The sequence below is a fragment of the Calidris pugnax genome, unplaced genomic scaffold, assembly GCF_001431845.1.
Source record: "Calidris pugnax isolate Ruff unplaced genomic scaffold, ASM143184v1 scaffold133, whole genome shotgun sequence".
Lineage (NCBI taxonomy): Eukaryota > Metazoa > Chordata > Aves > Charadriiformes > Scolopacidae > Calidris > Calidris pugnax.
In genome coordinates this window covers 1,308,689-1,326,972 of record NW_015090977.1, presented here as the reverse complement: position 1 = coordinate 1,326,972, position 18,284 = coordinate 1,308,689, and the positions used below count along the sequence as shown (strand labels likewise).

At 45.3% G+C, this 18,284-nt stretch overlaps 1 protein-coding gene across 4 annotated transcripts; it reads left to right on the top strand.

Moving 5' to 3' along the window:
- Positions 1 to 3,222: 3,222 nt before the first annotated feature.
- On the top strand, positions 3,223 to 17,898 carry TRPV2 (transient receptor potential cation channel, subfamily V, member 2). Of its 4 annotated transcripts, XM_014952966.1 has the most exons (18): positions 3,223 to 3,386; positions 6,066 to 6,327; positions 6,985 to 7,102; positions 8,033 to 8,328; positions 8,975 to 9,108; positions 9,444 to 9,596; positions 10,265 to 10,405; positions 10,939 to 11,237; positions 11,694 to 11,870; positions 12,316 to 12,474; positions 12,605 to 12,700; positions 13,226 to 13,296; positions 13,997 to 14,162; positions 14,900 to 14,966; positions 15,054 to 15,361; positions 15,760 to 15,878; positions 16,827 to 16,921; positions 17,580 to 17,898. In XM_014952966.1, exons 4-18 carry the CDS (start codon positions 8,090 to 8,092, stop codon positions 17,708 to 17,710), a joined length of 2,355 nt encoding a protein of 784 aa, XP_014808452.1. In that variant the 5' UTR covers positions 3,223 to 3,386; positions 6,066 to 6,327; positions 6,985 to 7,102; positions 8,033 to 8,089; the 3' UTR covers positions 17,711 to 17,898. The 4 variants fall into 4 exon arrangements, with proteins under 4 accessions (XP_014808452.1, XP_014808451.1, XP_014808454.1 ...); XM_014952965.1 differs by lacking the exon at positions 3,223 to 3,386 and having other exon boundaries at positions 5,976 to 6,327; XM_014952968.1 differs by lacking the exon at positions 3,223 to 3,386 and having other exon boundaries at positions 5,976 to 6,327; positions 17,535 to 17,898.
- The last annotated feature ends 386 nt before the right edge of the window (positions 17,899 to 18,284 follow it).

Genomic DNA, 18,284 nt, shown 5'->3' with positions numbered 1-18,284 from the left:
GAGGATATTGTTACTAAAGTGTGGGTTGTCTTTCTGGTTTTTAATGGTGTGGGTTAAGGAAACTCACCCAGAGGGGGTTGGGAGGTTCGGGTTGGGGGTTGGAATAGTTTAGTTCAACTGTGGTGTGGTGGGTCTTCAAAGGTGGGCATCCATCATCCGTGTGTGTGCACGGAGAGCTGACCAGGCTGTAAGGATTCGTCTGTTGAATTTTGACAGCAGTGAACCTGAAGTGGGGACCTGGGTGTCCATGTGCTGTGTGTGCATGGCATTTCTCTGCTGGTGTGCTTTGCTTTTTACTGATATCCCTGTATTTAGCACCATTTTTCTGTGTGTGTCTGCTGTAGCATTGCTGTGAGAGTTTGTTCCTCTTGAATTGCATCTTTCAGTGTGACATACCTGGGTGTTAGTGCTAAGGAATGCACTCGTACAGCAGTGCAATCGTGGCCAAACAGTTACGCTACTTTTCATAGAAAACCACACATTTTAACAGGGTTCGGTGTGGTTTTTGATGGACATAACCATGATGGGTTGGGTATTTTTTTTTGCCCCAGCAGCAGGACTCGCTCCCCTGTCTGCTGTAGGTAGCTGGGCTAGCAGACTTCTAAAGTTCTGAAAACAGCTGCTGGTTCTCCTGTAGGAGATGCCTTCCTTAGATTGCCTGAGGTTTCCTGCAATTGCTGTTTTTTGCCTTTCCTCGATTTTGTGCTTTTTTGCAGTTTTGCCACTCTGCCAGGTTTTGTTTTCTCCAGACAAACCTCCCAGGTGGGTTGCCTGGAGAGACTCAAAAGCCATCTGGACATGGTTCTGGGCAGCCAGCTCTAGGTGGCCCTGGCTGAGCAGGGGGCTGGGCAAGGTGACCTCGGGAGGTCCCTTCCAACCTCTCTGATTGTGTCACTTGTGACTGGGTGTCACAGCCCTCTGCTCAGCAGGGAATAAACTCCCCGAGCAATTTATAGTACAGAGGAGATTACGGCACTGAATAAATTTACATTATTATTTTTCTTTATTTTTCTGCTGGTGATTTACTTACGGTAAAACCAGCTGCTTTATCTCCTCTGGCTGATAATTAAGAGATGTCCTTTCTCAAGTTCTCCTAATCATTAAGCTGTGCTGCACAGTGACAGTCACAGGCGCTGCAGGGGGCAGTTTGCTGTAGATACCAGTCTGAAGATCAGGGTGAGGTGCCCGTCCCCAGGGTCAGTGGCTGAAGGAGAACCCTTGAGTGTTGCTCAAACGTGGCGTGGTGCCCCTGGGCAGTGTTGGGTGCAGATGGCTTTGGGGTCTGGTGTTCCTGTGGGTGGGTGGTCCATGCGTGGAGCCTGCTTGGGCCTGGCACTGCACCTGAGGTAACCAGCAGTGGGAAGGGAGGGGGGGAGATGTTCAGGTGTTTTGTGATTGTGGGGAGCAGCTCAGGCCCAGCGTGGGCTGCGTGAGCTGATGGTGTGACACGGAATGTGTCCCTGTGCTGTTTGCCCCAGCCCTGCAGGAGGATGTCCTCAGTGGGGCTTGTTGGGCCTGCTCAAGGTGGCACGCAACAGCCCATCAAAGCCAAAGCCCGAGGACTGAGATCCCCAGATGCTGCAGTGTTGTGGCACCACCTGGGTGAAGTGTGGAGCGGGACACCCAGATGGCTCGTTGTGGGGACACGGGGACACTTGTGCTGGGCTCCTGCTTCTCTTGGAGGAGCTTCTTAACGAGGCTTCTGATCCCCCAGCTGACGGGAAGGTGGCAGTCACTGGCTGGAAGAGATGACTGTAAGGGATCTCTTCATTAGTAAGGAAAAATCTTTGCAATTATATTAAATGAGATGAATTTGGGAAATTATATCAACTGCAAGAAAATGTAAATGTGAATTTGCGTAACATGCATTGTTTACACTGAAGAAGTCGTGAAGGAAAGACAAAGAGGCATCAGGAATTATGAGTGATGTTGTTAAGGGACAACATTTGTTTTTCTTACAGTGTGGTGGTCCCTCAGGTCAATCTGCTTAGAGCCAACTAGTCATAACGGAAATAAGACTTTAATAGGCTTTGGCCTATTAAATACACATATGCCTATCTATATGATGTTAAAATGGAGTAATCCTAATTTACCCATATAGACAACAGATCCTGATAACCTCTTAATCCTGCTGCAACCTGAGCTTTGTGTCTGGCCTTTGTGCTTTTTGCTCGTGGCTTCACTTAATTTCTAGACTGTTCTCTCTTAAAAAAAAAAAAAAGACAGAAAAAAAAGACAAGATTTCAGGGGTTTTGTCTTCTGTGCTTCTAAAAAAAGAATCCTGTTTCAGAAGACAAATGAGATAACCCTGTTATACTGGGGTTTGGATACGTTTGGTGTTTGGCTGCGTCAGCAACTGCCTCAAATTAAACATAATAATTAAACATAACCCTGTGGGGAAGGTGAGGCCACACTGGGAGCCCCTCAGTATTTTTACACACTTTTCCACAGATCTGATGGCATCGTGTAGCAGCTGCGCTCCAACATCCTCGGGTGTGTAATTTTATATTTATGGCACACGGCTGCATCACCGAAACCAGCCTTATTTGGAACTCGAGGTTTTAAGTTAGAGATGTTTCTATGAAATATTTTGATACAAAGAATAAGTGAGCGACTATAATTCTCACAAGCGTGTACTTGCAACTCCTTTTTGAAGAATTTCCTGCCGAGGCCGTGTCCATCCGCAGCGGGGATTCGGGGGTACTGCTGGCCACTGGATGTCACTGTTTCTCCACAAAAAGTGGTGTTTTTGTAACATTACCGTTGGGTTTCCTACGTTGCTGCTCTTTGATTGTCAGTGGAGCATTCCTTGGGGCTGGGATCCTGCAGAAAGGGATACATCAAGTAGAAAAATACTTCCATTTAAGGACTAAGAGAAGTGGATGGTTCCTTCAAAGGCCTGAGAAGTGTATAGATAGGAGCTTTTAAATATTATGATGTAAGACTAGTAGTTCCAGAAATAGTGTCGTGTAAATTAATTATGCCCCCCCGGGCTATCAGTCAAGTTCTGGCAAGGAATTATATTTAAGAATATTTGGATTTTAGATTGAGCACTGGCTGGTACCTCTAAAGGGTCAGGATTCCATCTGTGGAACGAAGCTGCTAAAATCCATCCCTGCAGTCTGGGTTTGACATAACAACTCGTGATAAAAAGTCTGGCCTTGGCAAAAATATGGGATATTTTCCCAAGTGTAAAAGCCCACCTTTAAAAGAAACAGTTTTCTCTTTTAGCTGCGTGGCCTTGGTGAGGTTTGGATGAAGCAGAAATGTCACTGGTCCACCCTTTCCTGCTGCTTCCCAGCTCCCCTCCGCCCGGGAAGATGATTTTGAGCTGCTGCCCCTTAGAGTGGCTACAGATTGATGCTGTCATTAAACTACAGACACGTGTAAGTGACTTTGATCTTCTGCTTACAGCATACAGAAAACGCAGTATTAATCATAAGAGTGGAACAATTTTCAGTATTTGGTAAAAACGGGCACTCAGATGAACAGAGAATCTGTATTTTAGGAAATGTGCTTGGTTCTGCCTTTGCAGAAAGCCATCTTCCTCATGTTTTACCTTCTGCTTAAGCAGGTTCCAGTCATTGTTTTTCCTGCCATGAATTATAGTGCGTTTTCATTTATAATCTACAATTATATAATAACTATAATTAGGAAAATATTTGGTAATATCTTGAAATGAAAATTACTGATTTGGCTTAAAACTTCACTTAGTAGTTAAGAGTTTGATTTCTCTCTTCTCACATTTAAGGCTTCCTCAGAATGTGCCTCTCCTGTCAGGAGAAACTTAGCACCATCAAATACATTTTCATCAGTGCAATAATTACTGAGCAATTGCAAGATTCCATCTTGTTCCTTCAATTAAAAGCCTCAAAAGGCAAGAGGATCATGTGTTGCTTTTGAAAACTCAGGCTGGCAGATAGGGGAAATTAAATTCCTTCTGTTCTTCTCCCTGCGTGCTGCTTTGGATGGCTTCCTCCTGAGTCCTAACCGCTATCAGGATTTCAAATTTTGGTGGCAAGATGCTCGTTAAGCATTGTAATGAGCTCAGCTGGCGAGTGCACAGCAGTGATGTAATCCCATTACTGACCTGGGAACGCTGGCACTGGTGAGTGCACTTTTGGGAAGATCTTGTTTGTTTGGTTGGTTTTTTTCCCCTCTGCCTCACTTCTCCCTTCTCTGACATGGAAGTGCAAGTGCTCACCCTGGTGCAGCGTGTGCGCATGTGTGTGCTCACACCCATGTTTGTGTGTTCCCCCGGCAGCTCCGTGTTTCTGTTTTGCTGTGGTGACCCCTCAGCTGGCAGTGATTCCTTTCCCAGTGAGCTGCACATTCTCCTTCCTCCCTGTAAGCTATTAAAACCAGATGTGCAGAAAGAACTCTTGTTGTGATGCACTTTTTGGGGGCTGATTTCAGCTGGAACGATGGGCTGACTCCTGTGAAAGCTGGGGGAAAAACCCAAGAGGATTTAAACCCCTAAGTTTATACTCCTGGGCCTGAATCTCTCTGTTGATACCACAGTAAATTAAGTGTAACGTGATTAAAGCAAACTGAACTAAATCACTGCAAGGCTGAAATGAGCGAGAGGAGAGATGAGATGTGGTCTTGTGTTCATCTGTGTATATTTGTTCTTTATAGGCCATTCTGTGGGTCCTATAAATCATTAAGCCTGGAAAGAGTAAATCGCTTTGTGTTGTTCCTGCTTCAGCTTAATTTTGAAACACGGGAATCTGAGAAATAAGCTTGTGATCTCCTGCAAAACCATGAAAGAGGAAAAGGCACCCTGCCATTTAATGGGTGTATTTATAGGAAGGTCCTCTCGCAGCCCGCATCTGAATCAAAGTAGGAGCCATCTGGGAATGTTTCTGTGGGTGACAGCCACATTCCAGGAAGTCCCAGATCATCCTGCAGGCCTATCAGATGAGCGTTGCTTCAGGCTCTCTCTTGGCTCGAGGTAGGTTTGGAAGAAGAAAGGCACAGCCAGAGTTCAGTGTGTCACGCCGTGACACCCCTTCTCAATGTTCTTGGACCAATGCTTAACTAAACTTTTGAGATTTCACATGGAATTGTGTCCCTGCTACCAAGCTGTTGATTAGAAGAGCTTTTTACCATTTTGTTAATTAGTAAGATTCCCTAGATGAGCTCTAGATCACCTAAATGGCTTTGTAAACCATCACTCCTCTACAGAGAATCACCCCACAGCAGCCGTGTGCTGGGGAAGACCATTGAGACTGTGGGTGCCCAGTGTCATCCTGCGTTGGTGCTGCAGGAAATAATGATCACGCTGCCTCCTCGGACCTGGGTTCTGCTTGGAGCAGGAGAGAAAAACCTGAGACACTTGGTGTGGGCTGATGTCCTCTGTTTCCCAGGGGTCCTGTTTTGTGAGTGACAAGTGAAGGGGTATTAGTGTCGTAGGGTGGTCAGTCTGTGCGCCCAGAACCTCCAAGGCTTGCACTCTTTTGGAGAACCAACCCATGAAGGGATGAGCAGGAGTGGTAAATTAAGTAACCAGTGGCCTAAGTGGTTTGGAACTGGGGCTGCTTTGTGCAGTCTCTTGTGCTTGTGATGAGCAGCTGACAGGGTGTACTTTGTAGGGGAACGTTCTGGCTGGTTTATTGTCTCAGATGGTTTGTGCTGCCTCGTCACTGGGGTGTGTGAAGTGTGAGGAGAACTGCCTTCCCACAGAAACAGTTGACCTCAGATATTTCGATCCATGCTTGCTTGTCCTGGGGCTGACTGAGGGAGCCTTGTGACAAACCTCACAACTAAACCACGGGCTCTAGCTCTCTCAGGGTCAAACCAGCCACCTCCCTGGAGATCTGAGGAGATCCGAGTGGGCTGTTGTTGAAAGCCACGAGATGTTGCCTCTATATGTGCAGGCAGGGGTTAAGCGTTATGAATCTGCAAGAGCCAGCCAGCTTTCCCATATAAGAGCACTGCACTCATTGGCTCTCTCTTTTACTGAGAAATCTATCTAGTCATTTCCTGTGCAAGCCCCTCTTCACTTTGCAGAAAGCTACACAGTTGTGTAAATAACAATAATCCACGGTTATTGCTTCTCACAGGTGGCCGGGATTCTCTCATGGACCACCACCAAGTAGGAGTTCAACTTTGTGCCCTTAATAGCGTGCTAATATGAGCGTGGTCTTCTCTGCAGAAGAAGAGGGCTGTCACCCATGGATGTAAATAATTTGAGGTCTGCTTTCATGCTTATTAACGCTTGTTGGTATTTGACTTGGTTTCTACCGAGAGATTATTTGCCCTCTGAAGAATCCGTTGGGACTCTTTGTCAGATCGGTTCTTGGGTGGAGCTTGCAGCAACTTGGGGTAAGTGCTGTGCTCTTCCTCTTTTGACAGCAGGGCTTTTTTGTGCTGCGCTACTCAAAATGGCTTGGTAAAGTTGCAGAAAGAAACAACTCGGCTCTTGAGTAGAGAAGTGAAAGTTGAGCCGGCAAATAGAGAGTGCTTTGTGTTTCCTAGGGACACGCAGAGTGGATGTATATATTATAGGGTCCGTTTTTTTTTAGGACCCTTTTTGCTCTTGCTTTTAAACCAGACAGTCTGTCTGTACAAGACTGACAGTAAATAACTCTCGAGCGCTGTGGAGAGATGGAAACCGCAGCTGAGACATGATTTGGGGGAAAGGAAAACAGAAAAGCCCAAGCAAACTATTATGGAAATGCAAATAGCCCTCTGAAGGATCAGCAAATGTACCAGTAAGTGTTCTGGGGGAGAAAATAAGTCTGAAATGGGATTATAGGGTTTATGCCTGTGCGTGCAGAGGAATGTTTGTCGTTAGAGTGCAGACTAAACTGAACGTCTGAATTATCATAATGGTACGTCTTAAAATCAGCCCTTGGATTTCTTGCTGTGAGCTGCATATAGATGTTTCGTGGCTGTTTTCTGCCTAGAACTGTGTTTCTCCATATCCTAATCTAAACCAGAATGCTAACGCTGTGTCAATTTACCTCTTTGCTGGTACAGGCTATGGAGTCTGGCTGTAGTCCCAGCAGGGGAGATTTCTCTTTGGAGAAAAGCTGTTAACCATTTGGAGGGAGTACATGTGAATGAGACGGAGTTCTTTATAAAAGCTCTGCTTCAGGTCAGTAATCACGGGTGTTTCCTTGCTGCCTCACAAACTGTGTGTGTCTGCATCTGCTGACTACAGATAGCTTGTATTGGGTGTGGATCCGAGATGTATCCGCATCTATATGAAGAGGTGTCTCAACAGAGTGAAGAAGGAGCACAGGATGTGTTAGATGAGAGAAGTGAGGCTGGCTGGATGCTCTGATGAATCCTGATGCTCTCTGCACAGCAGCTCTGCATCCAGCTTTGCCCTCGGGAGAGCTGTGCTCAGGCTCTGAGGGCTCCGAGTGCCCACATGGCAGCTGGGGTCTGTGTTTGCCTGTGTGTGGAGCTGGGAGTTCAAAGCCCGTGCTCCCATGGAGGGCCAACCACTCCAAACATTGGGGAGATCTGGCTGCTTTTGCCCCAGGATGAAATGCAGGAATGCATGAGAGGAGCAGAATTTGTGCATGTGTTTTCCCTGTAGAAATAGCATAATGCTTACCAACAGAGAGCATGAGCAAACTTACTGCTGTTCTAAAGAAGGCCTACAGTTCATCTTATCTTTTTGGCCACTCGGTGATGAGGCTGCTCTGGCTGCACTGAGACAAGAACAATGATCGTGGTCTCCTAAAGATCCACTTTCTTTGCCTTTTATGTAAGGAGCCTGTGCTGCTGCCAACAGGTGAGGTCATCTCACAAAGGGGGTTCATATGTTCTGCAGACAAGTTGTCTGTATTTCGTTAACTGCTTTTGAACTTCCCTTCACCAGTGATAGACCCTATTTAAGGCCTTGATCCTTTATTCAAATACTCCCAGCGCTCAGAGTTTTACTTGAATCTCTCTCTCAAGGGACCTGTAGTCAACTGTAGGAATGCTGGTCCTGGAAAAGTGCTTTCCTCTGTGCTGCACTGTACACATTCCATCTTTGTGAACAAATGCTGTTAATTCTCCCTCTCCCTTGCAGGTTTAGTCTCCCAGCAGGGAAGGTCTTTGGTGAGCTGCAAGACCATCTCTGCTAGAAATGGATAACTTCACAAATGGACAGCCAGGTCCGGGACAGAGGAACAGGTTGATGGGATTGCTTGAAACAGATGACAGCATCCACGAAGATAAACCCACATCTAGTAAAAAGGAAGAAAGATCAGGACATGGAAAGAAAGGAGAGCCACGACCGTTAGAGACACCTTATCAGAAGGAGAGCAGTGACTTCCCTCCTAAAGTCAAGATTAATCTGAACTATCGCCCAGGACTTGTCAGCAAGTGAGTAACTTTGACAAGGGTGGGATCCCTGTTGATCTGCACAGATCCCTGCTGGGGGGGGCCTATAGACTTTACCAAAGTCTACACTAAAAGTGACAATGCAGGAATATTACAGGAATCAGTTGGGAGGTAATTAAAGGCAGAAAGGGGACATATTAGGACTTCTCTTCTGTGCTTGGGAGGTGTGTGTATGGTGTGTGTTGTGGTGTGGTTTGAATGTATCTGAACTAGCACCAAATAAGCCGAGTTGGGCATAAGAGCAGCTTAGCCTGGAGCCCTGCAGAGCTGAGCTGTTCTGCCCAGGGAGGGATGTAAAGGAGCTCATGGAGCTCTTCACACCATGTGATGGGACTGACTCTGGTCCTGCAGCTATCTTGGGCTTCTCTCTTTGCGCTCTGGATGCCTTCCAGGGTTGCACATCAGACTGCATCTGGGAAGGGCTCCAGCTGATGGAAAGAGCAGCCCCTTAAGAGAATTCTGGGAAATAACTGTCTCTGTTTTTCCCTTGCCTCAAAAATAAAATCCTTGTTTTTTTCTGACAAACTTTTCTGCCTCCCTCCTTCCTTACACCGTCCCACTAGAACTTATTGCACGCTCCTGTCTTCTGCCCTCCAGAACTTCTTAATGCTTTGCATTTCTTCCATAGCCAAAAGGATCCCAATCGCTTTGACAGAGACAGGCTCTTCAGCGCAGTCTCAAGGGGCAGCCCCGAGGCACTGGATGGTTTACTCGAGTACTTAAGGAGGACCTCCAAATTTCTCACCAATTCTGAATACACAGGTATATTCTGTTCAATACTCTGTAAAAAGGATTAGCAGAGGCAGCACTTGTTAATGTAGGAGAGAAGCAGGGGAACCTGCTTGTGGTTTTTTTGCTTTCTGCAGCCTTCTGTCTATTTTATTTTCCTAATGTCCATCTGAGGATGGGGAATTATATACATCATAAGGCTTTTGCCTCTACCACAGACTGAGAAAGGCCTTTAAAATTATTATTGTATTTGGTCCTACAGTGATAGTTAAAAAAATCTTTGCAAGAATGGTGTAATACACTGAATGGTGTAATACAGATCTGTGCAAAGTACATGCACAACCCATTTGATACTCCATTTCTACTAGATGCAAAGACTGGGAAGACCTGCTTAATGAAGGCCCTGTTGAACTTAAAAAATGGAAAGAATGACACAATCCCACTTTTGCTGGAAATAGACCAAAAGACACAGAATCCCAGGCCACTTGTCAACGTGGCGTGCTCTGATTGTTACTACAGAGGTAAGGTTTCTGTTCTGATGCTGTGTCGAAGCAGCCTCCCCCTTAGACTGGTGAGATGTGCAGATACAAGGAAGAGGGGAACTGGAGTTTATACAGCACTACATTTCCAGAGTTCTGGTGCATTTCCAGTAACAGCCTACTCATCTTTTAATTTTGATTCTGGTCTGCATCCTCTTTGGCCCTGAATTACACACGTCACGTCTGCAACTTTGTTCTCGGTCTATAAAACAGAAATTATAGACATTTAATAACCGAGGAATAATAGAGGATTTGCTTTGGAAAGCTTAAAAAGCACATCTAAAAGTGAAAAAGAAATAGTATATTGCTGTTAAAGAATGAGTTCTACTGGTTGGGCTATCCTTTTAATAGCAGACATGCAGCATAGTTGTGTATGTGTATGGTTGTCTTTATCCTCTCATAGCTGCTTAGGATCTTGGTGCCAGGCAGGGGGAGATGCATTGAATTTTCCGCTCGTGTCTTCTGACCCAGTGTTTGCAACGTGCTTTTCCAGTGAACACTGCTGAAAGTCATAAGTTGTCACCCACCCTGACCTGCAGGATTGCTCTGCAGAACATACAGTGGTTGTTGAAATGGGGCTTTGCTGAAGAGTCCTTTGCCTGTTACCTCTGATAGCAGTGCTGACTGATGGATTTCGCCTGTTTCCTTAGGCCAGACAGCTCTCCATATTGCCATAGAGAAAAGGAACCTGGATTTAGTGAAACTTCTAGTAGAGAATGGAGCTGATGTCCATGCCAGAGCCCATGGAGAATTCTTCAAGAAGAAGAAAGAAGGAGTTTACTTTTATTTTGGTGAGTCAGTGTGGAATACTTTCCTTTGCTTCTTTTGTTGCTTACTGTATGTGATGCTGCTAATTTTCACTTGGGTTTGCCCCTCTGTGCACATGTTGCCATCTCCACTGTCCTGTAATCAAGCTCTTGACTTATTTGAATGGCAGGATCCTTTCACAGACTGAGGTGCCCAATGAGCATTTGCCATCATCTATGGGGTTTTGTATTTAATCCCATTTGAGGGGCTTTCAGAGAGAGACAAGGATTTCCTTAGTTTAGCCAAATTAGGAATCTGGGAAAGTTTCAGCTGCCTCCAGAAATAAGGAGTAATTGTTTACTGCAAAACCCTTTCTGAATCTGGAGCTTCTGAGAAACAGCTTGTTCTGTGTTCCAGTGGTAAAACTATAGGCTGAATATATTTTCCTAGAATTGCTTTTTTTTCCTTTATTTTTTTTACCACCCCTTTCTGCTTCACTAGAATTGCTTTTTTTTCCTTTATTTTTTTTTTCCACCTCTTTCTGCTTCATCTCCAAATACTGTCTTAATCTCTTCAGGTGAACTTCCTCTCTCCTTGGCTGCTTGTACCAACCAGCTTGAGGTGGTGGAATATCTTCTAAACAATCCCCACCAGAAAGCCAGGCTCCAGGAGCAGGATACGCAGGGCAACACAGTCCTCCATGCCCTGGTCATGATTGCAGATGACACTGAGGAGAACACCAAGTTTGTGAGCACAACGTATGTTGAGATCTTGAAGGCAGGTGTGAAGCTTGACCCAACATGGAAGCTGGAGGAGATAGTGAATTATGATGGATTAAATCCTCTGCAGCTCGCTGCCAAGACAGGCAAAGTGGAGGTAAAGACACCTACAGGGAATCCCTGGGGTTGCTGAGAAATGAGGAAGACTGCAGTGTACATCCTCAGTGGAGCAGCGAGGGTTGATGTAGGAGCATCTTGCACCCAACCTGTGGTAATGCTGCTGACAGTGGCAGTGCCACGGGAGACAGTAAAAGAGGCCTCCACCAGGTCACTCCAGTTAGTGTCCCACAGAGGCTCAGCTGCTGCTCTTGGTCCCAGCCGAGACAGCTGGTCTGGACTGAAGTTGGTTCTACCCTGGGAAGAGCTGATACAGGGTGTAGTTGGATTGTCTGCTTTTAGCCAGATAGTCTGGTGTTTGGATGTATCAAAGTGTATCATGCAGAGAGCCAGGTGTCCTGTACTTGAAGGTGATTTTGGGTGATGGTGATACTTGTGTCATTCAGCGCCTTCATTACATACACTTTTTTCTGGTGTGTGTCTTATTTCTCTTCAGATCTTCAGGCACATCATCCAAAGGGAGATCAAAGACCCTGTGTACAGGCATCTGTCACGCAAGTTCACTGAATGGACCTATGGACCTATCCATGTGTCCCTCTACGACTTGTCCTCTATAGACAGCTTTGAGGAGAACTCCGTGCTGGAGATCCTGGCGTACAGCAGTGACACACCAGTGAGTGCTGTTATTACAAGTCAAAAGCAGCCACGTTTTTTCTGCCTGTCTATAGTGTTGCTGTATAATTATGCAAATCATTTCAAGTTTGTGGTGTTTCAAGTGATCATTTTTCTGGAAAAGAAACTGCATGATGGAAGTATTTGCTTATTGTATTACTTATAGTCTGCTTGGTGTTCCTCTGATAATCTATAATACGAGAGAAATTTTTGATCTTTTGGCTATCCTAAGGCTGGGTGTGTCCAAATACCTTGATAAAGCCAAGCAGAAGTCACTTCTGATGGGATAGTTGATTTATTTCATATTGAAAAGGCTGACTGAATAAATGTTTAGAGCTAGCCTAGTTGAAGCCACTGAGCTCCAACCCTGAAAAAGACAATAATCTCTGGTAAATTTCCATTCTTCTTGACACATGGGTACATTTTTGTTGTTTCTTTTTCCATAGAATCGGTACAAGATGGTGGTTTTGGAGCCACTGAACAAACTGCTTCAGCAAAAATGGGAAACGTTTGCTTCCAAGAGATTCTACTTCAGTTTTGTCTCATACTTGTCATTCATGATCATCTTTACAGCCATTGCGTATTATCAACCTCTACGATTAAAGGTAGACCAAATCTTCTTTCATCTGGAAAGGCTTGAATGGAAGGAGCTGAGTTTAAAAAGTGCAGGGTGGTTATTGTCACTACCTCTGCCTGTCTTCAATGGTTTGGGTTTTTTTTGTTTTTGTCTTGCAGCCTTCATTTCCAGTGGAGTTTACGGCTGGAGGCTTCCTGTGGGTCTCTGGACTGATCATTATCTTGCTAGGAGGCATTTATCTAATTTTTGCTCAGGTATGGGGACCTCTTGTGTAGTTTCATTGTAAGAAAGAAAGGAAAGCATCACTGACACCGAGGCAACAGAGTCGGTTCTTCTGACATCAGGATGTGCATGAGGGGGTGGCAGGAGGGAATCCTGCTCTGAGACACAGTGTCAGCATGATCTAGCAGTGACAGGGGTGGCACAAGCCAGGTTGCTGGGCAATAGCAAGAATAGGCTCACAACAGTAAGTAATTATGAGAGACTTGTGTAATTTATGGTGCTAAAATGCATCTTTGGCATTTAATGTGGTCTATTAATAAAGACACAGGGCTGAGCCATGATTCAGCCCTTGTTTATCCTTGTCCTTTATAAATAAGGCCTTTTTTTTCATCTTGGAAGGATGACTAGCTAAAATTTGGGATCTTGAACATTAAAGCATGAAGAGGAGCTTATGGAGCAAACCCCTCCCCTGAGCGATAGGCGCTGCCGGGCAGGCATCACTCTCTAATATAGCCTGTTGTTTTGATGAATGGCTACCATTGATTTTTCTCTATTAGAGCCTGTACTTGCGGAGGAGACGCCAGTCCCTGAAGACAATGTGTTCTGACAGCTGCATTGAGATCTTGATGTATGTCTCTTGAGGTTTTTTGCGCAATGAAAGCACGGGTGAAATGGGTTCTCTGCTGCGTGCAGCTAAGTTGCCCTAACATTAATAGAGAGATGGTGAGCAGGACTCATTCTCTGCCACAGTCTCCTCTTTCCATCCCTTCCCTGCTCGCCTCTCCTACCTGCTGCATCTTCTCATAACTCTTTGTTCTATTAGACTTTGGGTAGGGTCTGTCCTTGGATTTGTAGTTGAACACAGCAAAGGTCAGACCCTCAATTATTCCACAGTTCAGAACATATACTTGTGAGAAGAAAAGCTCAAGTTTTTAATCATACAGTCACTACGGCTCATAGATTTGGTCAAAAGGAAAAGAACTTCTCAGTTTTCTGAGGAGAAATATGTCTAGATGCCTGTGTGTGTGCATGTGTTTCTAAGTGTTAAAATTCTTTTCCATTTTATATCAGTTATGTGAGTTACATCGAACAGCTCAGAGTTTCCATACTGTGAGATTAACCAGTTCATAACAAAACTGCAGCAATTTGTGGGTCTGGTTACAACAGGATTTGCTTATATAAACTATGTGTCTGATTAACTGCCACTTTATGTGCTCCATGTAGTCTCATAAAACGTGTTCGCTTTGCCTTGCAAAAGAGCACGGGTCTGCAAATGGGCCTTTTTTCTTGAAGTAGGTCTCTGTGTCACTCATTCTGCTTCTCCCCAGCTTCATCCAGGCTTTCTCCTTGCTGCTGTCAGCAGTCCTGTACGGGGCCAGTTCAGAGAACTACGTGGCAGTGATGGTGTTCTCCCTGCTCTTGGGATGGGTGAACATGCTGTATTACACCCGGGGCTTTCAGCGCACTGGGATCTACAGTGTCATGATACAGAAGGTCAGTCTTCAGGGAAAAATTGTGTATGAAAAGCTTTTGTTTGTGGGGAACTGATAGAAGTCCTGCAATTACTTTTCTTCTCTCAGGGTCATGAAAACCATAAATAGAATTGACGTGCTGACTATGGAAGTAAAGGAATTGCAGAAGGCAATTAGATCAGGGTTTTCAAGGAAGTACAATTGTGGCAAACTCCTAGTTTGCCATCTTTGAATATAGCAAGTGAGAGCAGCTGACACTTACCTGGTTGTCATAAACCAACTCAAAACTAGTGGTCAAAACCAGTGCAAGTTCCCTGGAACAGTGATGCTCGGACTGATAAGTGTTTCCAGGTCCGTAAAGGAGTCTGGGACTAGAAAGGCAAGGCAGAGCAGGTGAAATGAGGTGCCAGGGAAGAGTTCTGATCACCACTTGTGTGTAATCCAATGGAGCTAGAAAAGGAAGAGATGTGTGTGTCAAAACAATTTGGACACAGCTGGGGAACTGACATGGTATTTATTTCAAAGAACCTATTCATACAAACATAACAAGGAAGAAGTTATCATGAGTAGCTTAATCTGAGAGTATTTCATGTTATTTACCCGAGGAAGTAATTAGTGGTTCCTTAAACGGGATAAAAGCATTTTCCAACTTGCTTTCAGTGTTATTACTGGGGGTTGGTTTATGATGTGTGAGAACAGATCACCCTGGTGATTTCATGTGAGGTAAAGAATGGCACTTCCTCCTGATTTGTGTTTCAGACTATCCTGAGAGATCTGCTGCGTTTCCTCTTGGTTTATATGATCTTCCTCTTTGGCTTTGCTGCAGGTAAGGACTCACTCAGCATCGTGTTGTAGGCTGGGCTGCAAGAAGTAGCTTTTTCTGAGGAGGATTCACATTCTGTTTTTCTCATAGCTCTGGTTACGCTGATGGGGGAAAGTCCTCCGGCCTCTCACAACAAGTCTCTTGCTCAGCCGGAGGGTGCTGGGAGCCATGCTATGTACAGGGGGCTGCTGAGTGTCTCCCTGGAGCTCTTCAAGATCACCATTGGGATGGGCGACCTGGATTTCCACGAACATGCCAGATTCCGATACTTCGTCATGCTCCTGCTGCTTCTCTTTGTGATCCTCACTTACATCCTTCTGCTCAACATGCTGATCGCTCTCATGAGCGAGACCGTCACGGATATTTCTGGTTATAGCAAATGTGTCTGGAAGCTGCAGGTGAGACACGGTGCTCCTCAGCAGTTGTGTGGTGGCCCAGACTCCTACTCGACTCTCATAACATCAGAGATGACAGGGTCTGTTTTGTCCTAAGCCTCGGCTATAAAATTCTCTTTTACGTAAATTTGCCACTCTGGGGGTAAATCATAACATCGTTTTTGGATGCATTTAAAACTCACGCTGTTTGCATGGCCACCAGCCAGGCCAGGTCCACGTGCATAAGTAACCTGAGCCAGTAAATAACTGACTGGTACTATTAAGCTAACAAGCACTTTGGGATTGAGTTCCAAAGTCATTTTCTCAGTCAAAGCAGTTGCTGATTGAGGAAGATTTAATCAAAAAGAGGGGCTGGGCTCTGTATACCCTGTTTTCTCTCTGACATGGACTTCTTCTTTCAGAGGGCCATTGCTATTCTAGAAATAGAGAAGGCCTGGCTGTGGCGCCAAGGCGGGAAGAGGAGATCTGGCTGCTTCATGTCAGTGGGCCTCAATAAGAAGGATGAGAGATGGTGTTTCAGGTAAGACAGATCTACCATTGCGTCTTACACTCCAGCCTGGTAACAGGTTCCCGTGATTCATGAGCTGATAGTCCTGAACCACAGGGAATTTCAGTGTGTTCACTGTGTGAACAGAGTGACTCAACCACCTGTTCCTGGGTACGTGCATATTGGTTGGTGATTGCAACGCTGGAAGTTTGGGAGCTAGTTGAGCCACCAGCATTGTCACCAAGACATGATGTCACCAGAAGGTGTCCTGTTTCACCCACATCCGTGCAAGTGGTTGTGGTGGCAATGTCTGCAAGGATGCTTTCTTTGCTGCTGCGGGGACAGCTGTGCCCAGGGCAGGTGGGAGGGATGCAGGGATGCAGGCTGGTGGCCCCTTCACTCAGGAAGAAGCAATTTGGGTGCAACACGAGAGGGCAGCGCTATTCCTCGTGCACAGGGTCTGGGAGAGCAGGGGAACCTTTCCCCACCCAGAGAACCAACCTGCCAGCAGCAGGTCTGTAACCCCAGTGTTACGGGCTATGGAGCATGTACAGAAATAGGCAACCTGCCAGCAGCAGGTCTGTAACCCCAGGGTGTTACGGGCTACAGAGCCTGTACAGAAAGTAGAATCTTCTCCTTTGTATTAAGTATATTCCCTGGGAGGAACTGGAGTATTTTAAAACAAACAGTATAGATAGACCAGCACACAATATGCAGGGAAAGAAAATATTTACCTTGTGGAGCTTAGATCTTTACTCAATATAGACCAGCACACAATATGCAGGGAAAGAAGATATTTACCTTGTGGAGCTTAGAAGATCTTTACTCAAAAAAAAAAAGCTCTGTAGTATACCTGGCTGCAGCCAAACCATTAGGATTGTGTTGGCAGGATGAGCTGGCTTGGGATGCTGCAGGACAATGAGATAAGGACCAAAATGCTGTGCTCTGTGCATCAGTGTCTGTTGCGTTTTGTCTCTCCAGAGTAGAAGAAATTAAATGGACGGACTGGGCAAAGGATGTGGGAGTTCTTAAGGAAGACCCTGGAAACACCAGTGATTCAGAAATAAATCCAGAAGGTAAATTAAATTGTGAAGAAATGTCTTCAGTATCCTTTTAGCTTCCTGCTCAGCAACTACTCTTGGCATGTTGTTATGTCTTTGGTGACAGAGATTTAGGCCAGCTTACTCATGAAATTGCGTCCAGGTAGACATTGGCAGGAGATGCTGCTGAGAAAAGCAAGGGCTGTTGTTCTCTCTGAGTCAGTAGCCCAAATGCCTGCTGCTTTTTCTAGGAAAAGTAAAATTTAGGTCCACACATACTGCAAGTGTTAAAATCACGGGGCTTTTATAGCACAAGTCAGGACATTAACACTGGTGACTTTGTCAAGTTGTCTGTAAGATAATGATGTTTGCTTCCCTTTGTATGTTTCCCGTGTTTTTAACACCTGGGAAGGAACTCTGTGTGGAAAATGGAGAGCTGTTCCTTTCTCTAGAAATATTTTGTTCAGCCTGGCAGAGCTCGGGCAGAGCTCCACTGGATTTAAACACAACCTCCTGCTCTCCCAGTGTAGGTTCTTCTTAGATGCCAGTTTTCTAGGACTGGGGAGGTTGCAACACTTGAAATGCTCTCTGGTGTATCTTGGGTTTTCCCTGAACTTGCCACTTTCTAAAAACTGTGTCCCTTTGCCAGCTTCCTGCTGACAAAGGGCTGCTGTTTTTATGTCTCCTGCTACAGAGACAAGATCATGGAAGCGGATGCCACAGAAACAACTGAGATCGGCTGTTTCAGAGGAGCAGTCACTATTGCAGCCCCAGCTATCAGCCACTGAGATGATGCCCCTAGAGAGACAAACCAGAAATCTTTAGCAGGTTTTCTGGATTCTAACCTTGCTTCCATCTTCAAAGGAGTAGTTCTTCCTATAGTGGCTGGAAAAATTGAAGGCATTATCAGTATTAAAGTGCATTTCATCGAAGACTGTGGTTCAGCCTGTGGCTTGAAGTATTCTCGTGCACTTTAAGCATTAATTTCTTCTGAAGAAACTTTTTTTACTCAACTTTCTCTGCCTGACACTTTCTTATTACTATGTCTAAAGGTACAAGAGCAACTCCATAGGGGCAGCGGGGAGGGGTCTTTGGGAAGGCAGTGCTTTCTGTGCTGTGTAGAAACAACACTGTTTGCCAGAGAGAAGCCAAGGATGGAGTGACCTGTCTAAGAATGGGTTGACTGTTATTCTTTTGTCACAAGAGACTGCACTGAAGTGCTTTGGATTAAAGAGTGTTGTAGAGGCACAAAAAAGTTGCTAAGGGTGGAGTTGGCTTCTGTGTAAAACACTGTTGGTGTGAGACATGCGTGGACTTCAGTCATCAAGAGCCACACTGGGTCTGTGTGTCGGTACTTGCAGCGCTCGATGTTTAGCCCACATCAGAATTCCTGATTTAC

Bases quoted from the DNA above. Each gene is read 5' to 3' on its own strand.
- TRPV2 (XM_014952966.1), top strand. From the start codon at position 8,090: ATGGATAACTTCACAAATGGACAGCCAGGTCCGGGACAGAGGAACAGG. The intron at 13,297-13,996 runs GTATGTCTCTTG...GCTTCTCCCCAG, and splicing joins AGCTGCATTGAGATCTTGAT to CTTCATCCAGGCTTTCTCCT. The intron at 14,163-14,899 runs GTCAGTCTTCAG...TTTGTGTTTCAG, and splicing joins ACAGTGTCATGATACAGAAG to ACTATCCTGAGAGATCTGCT.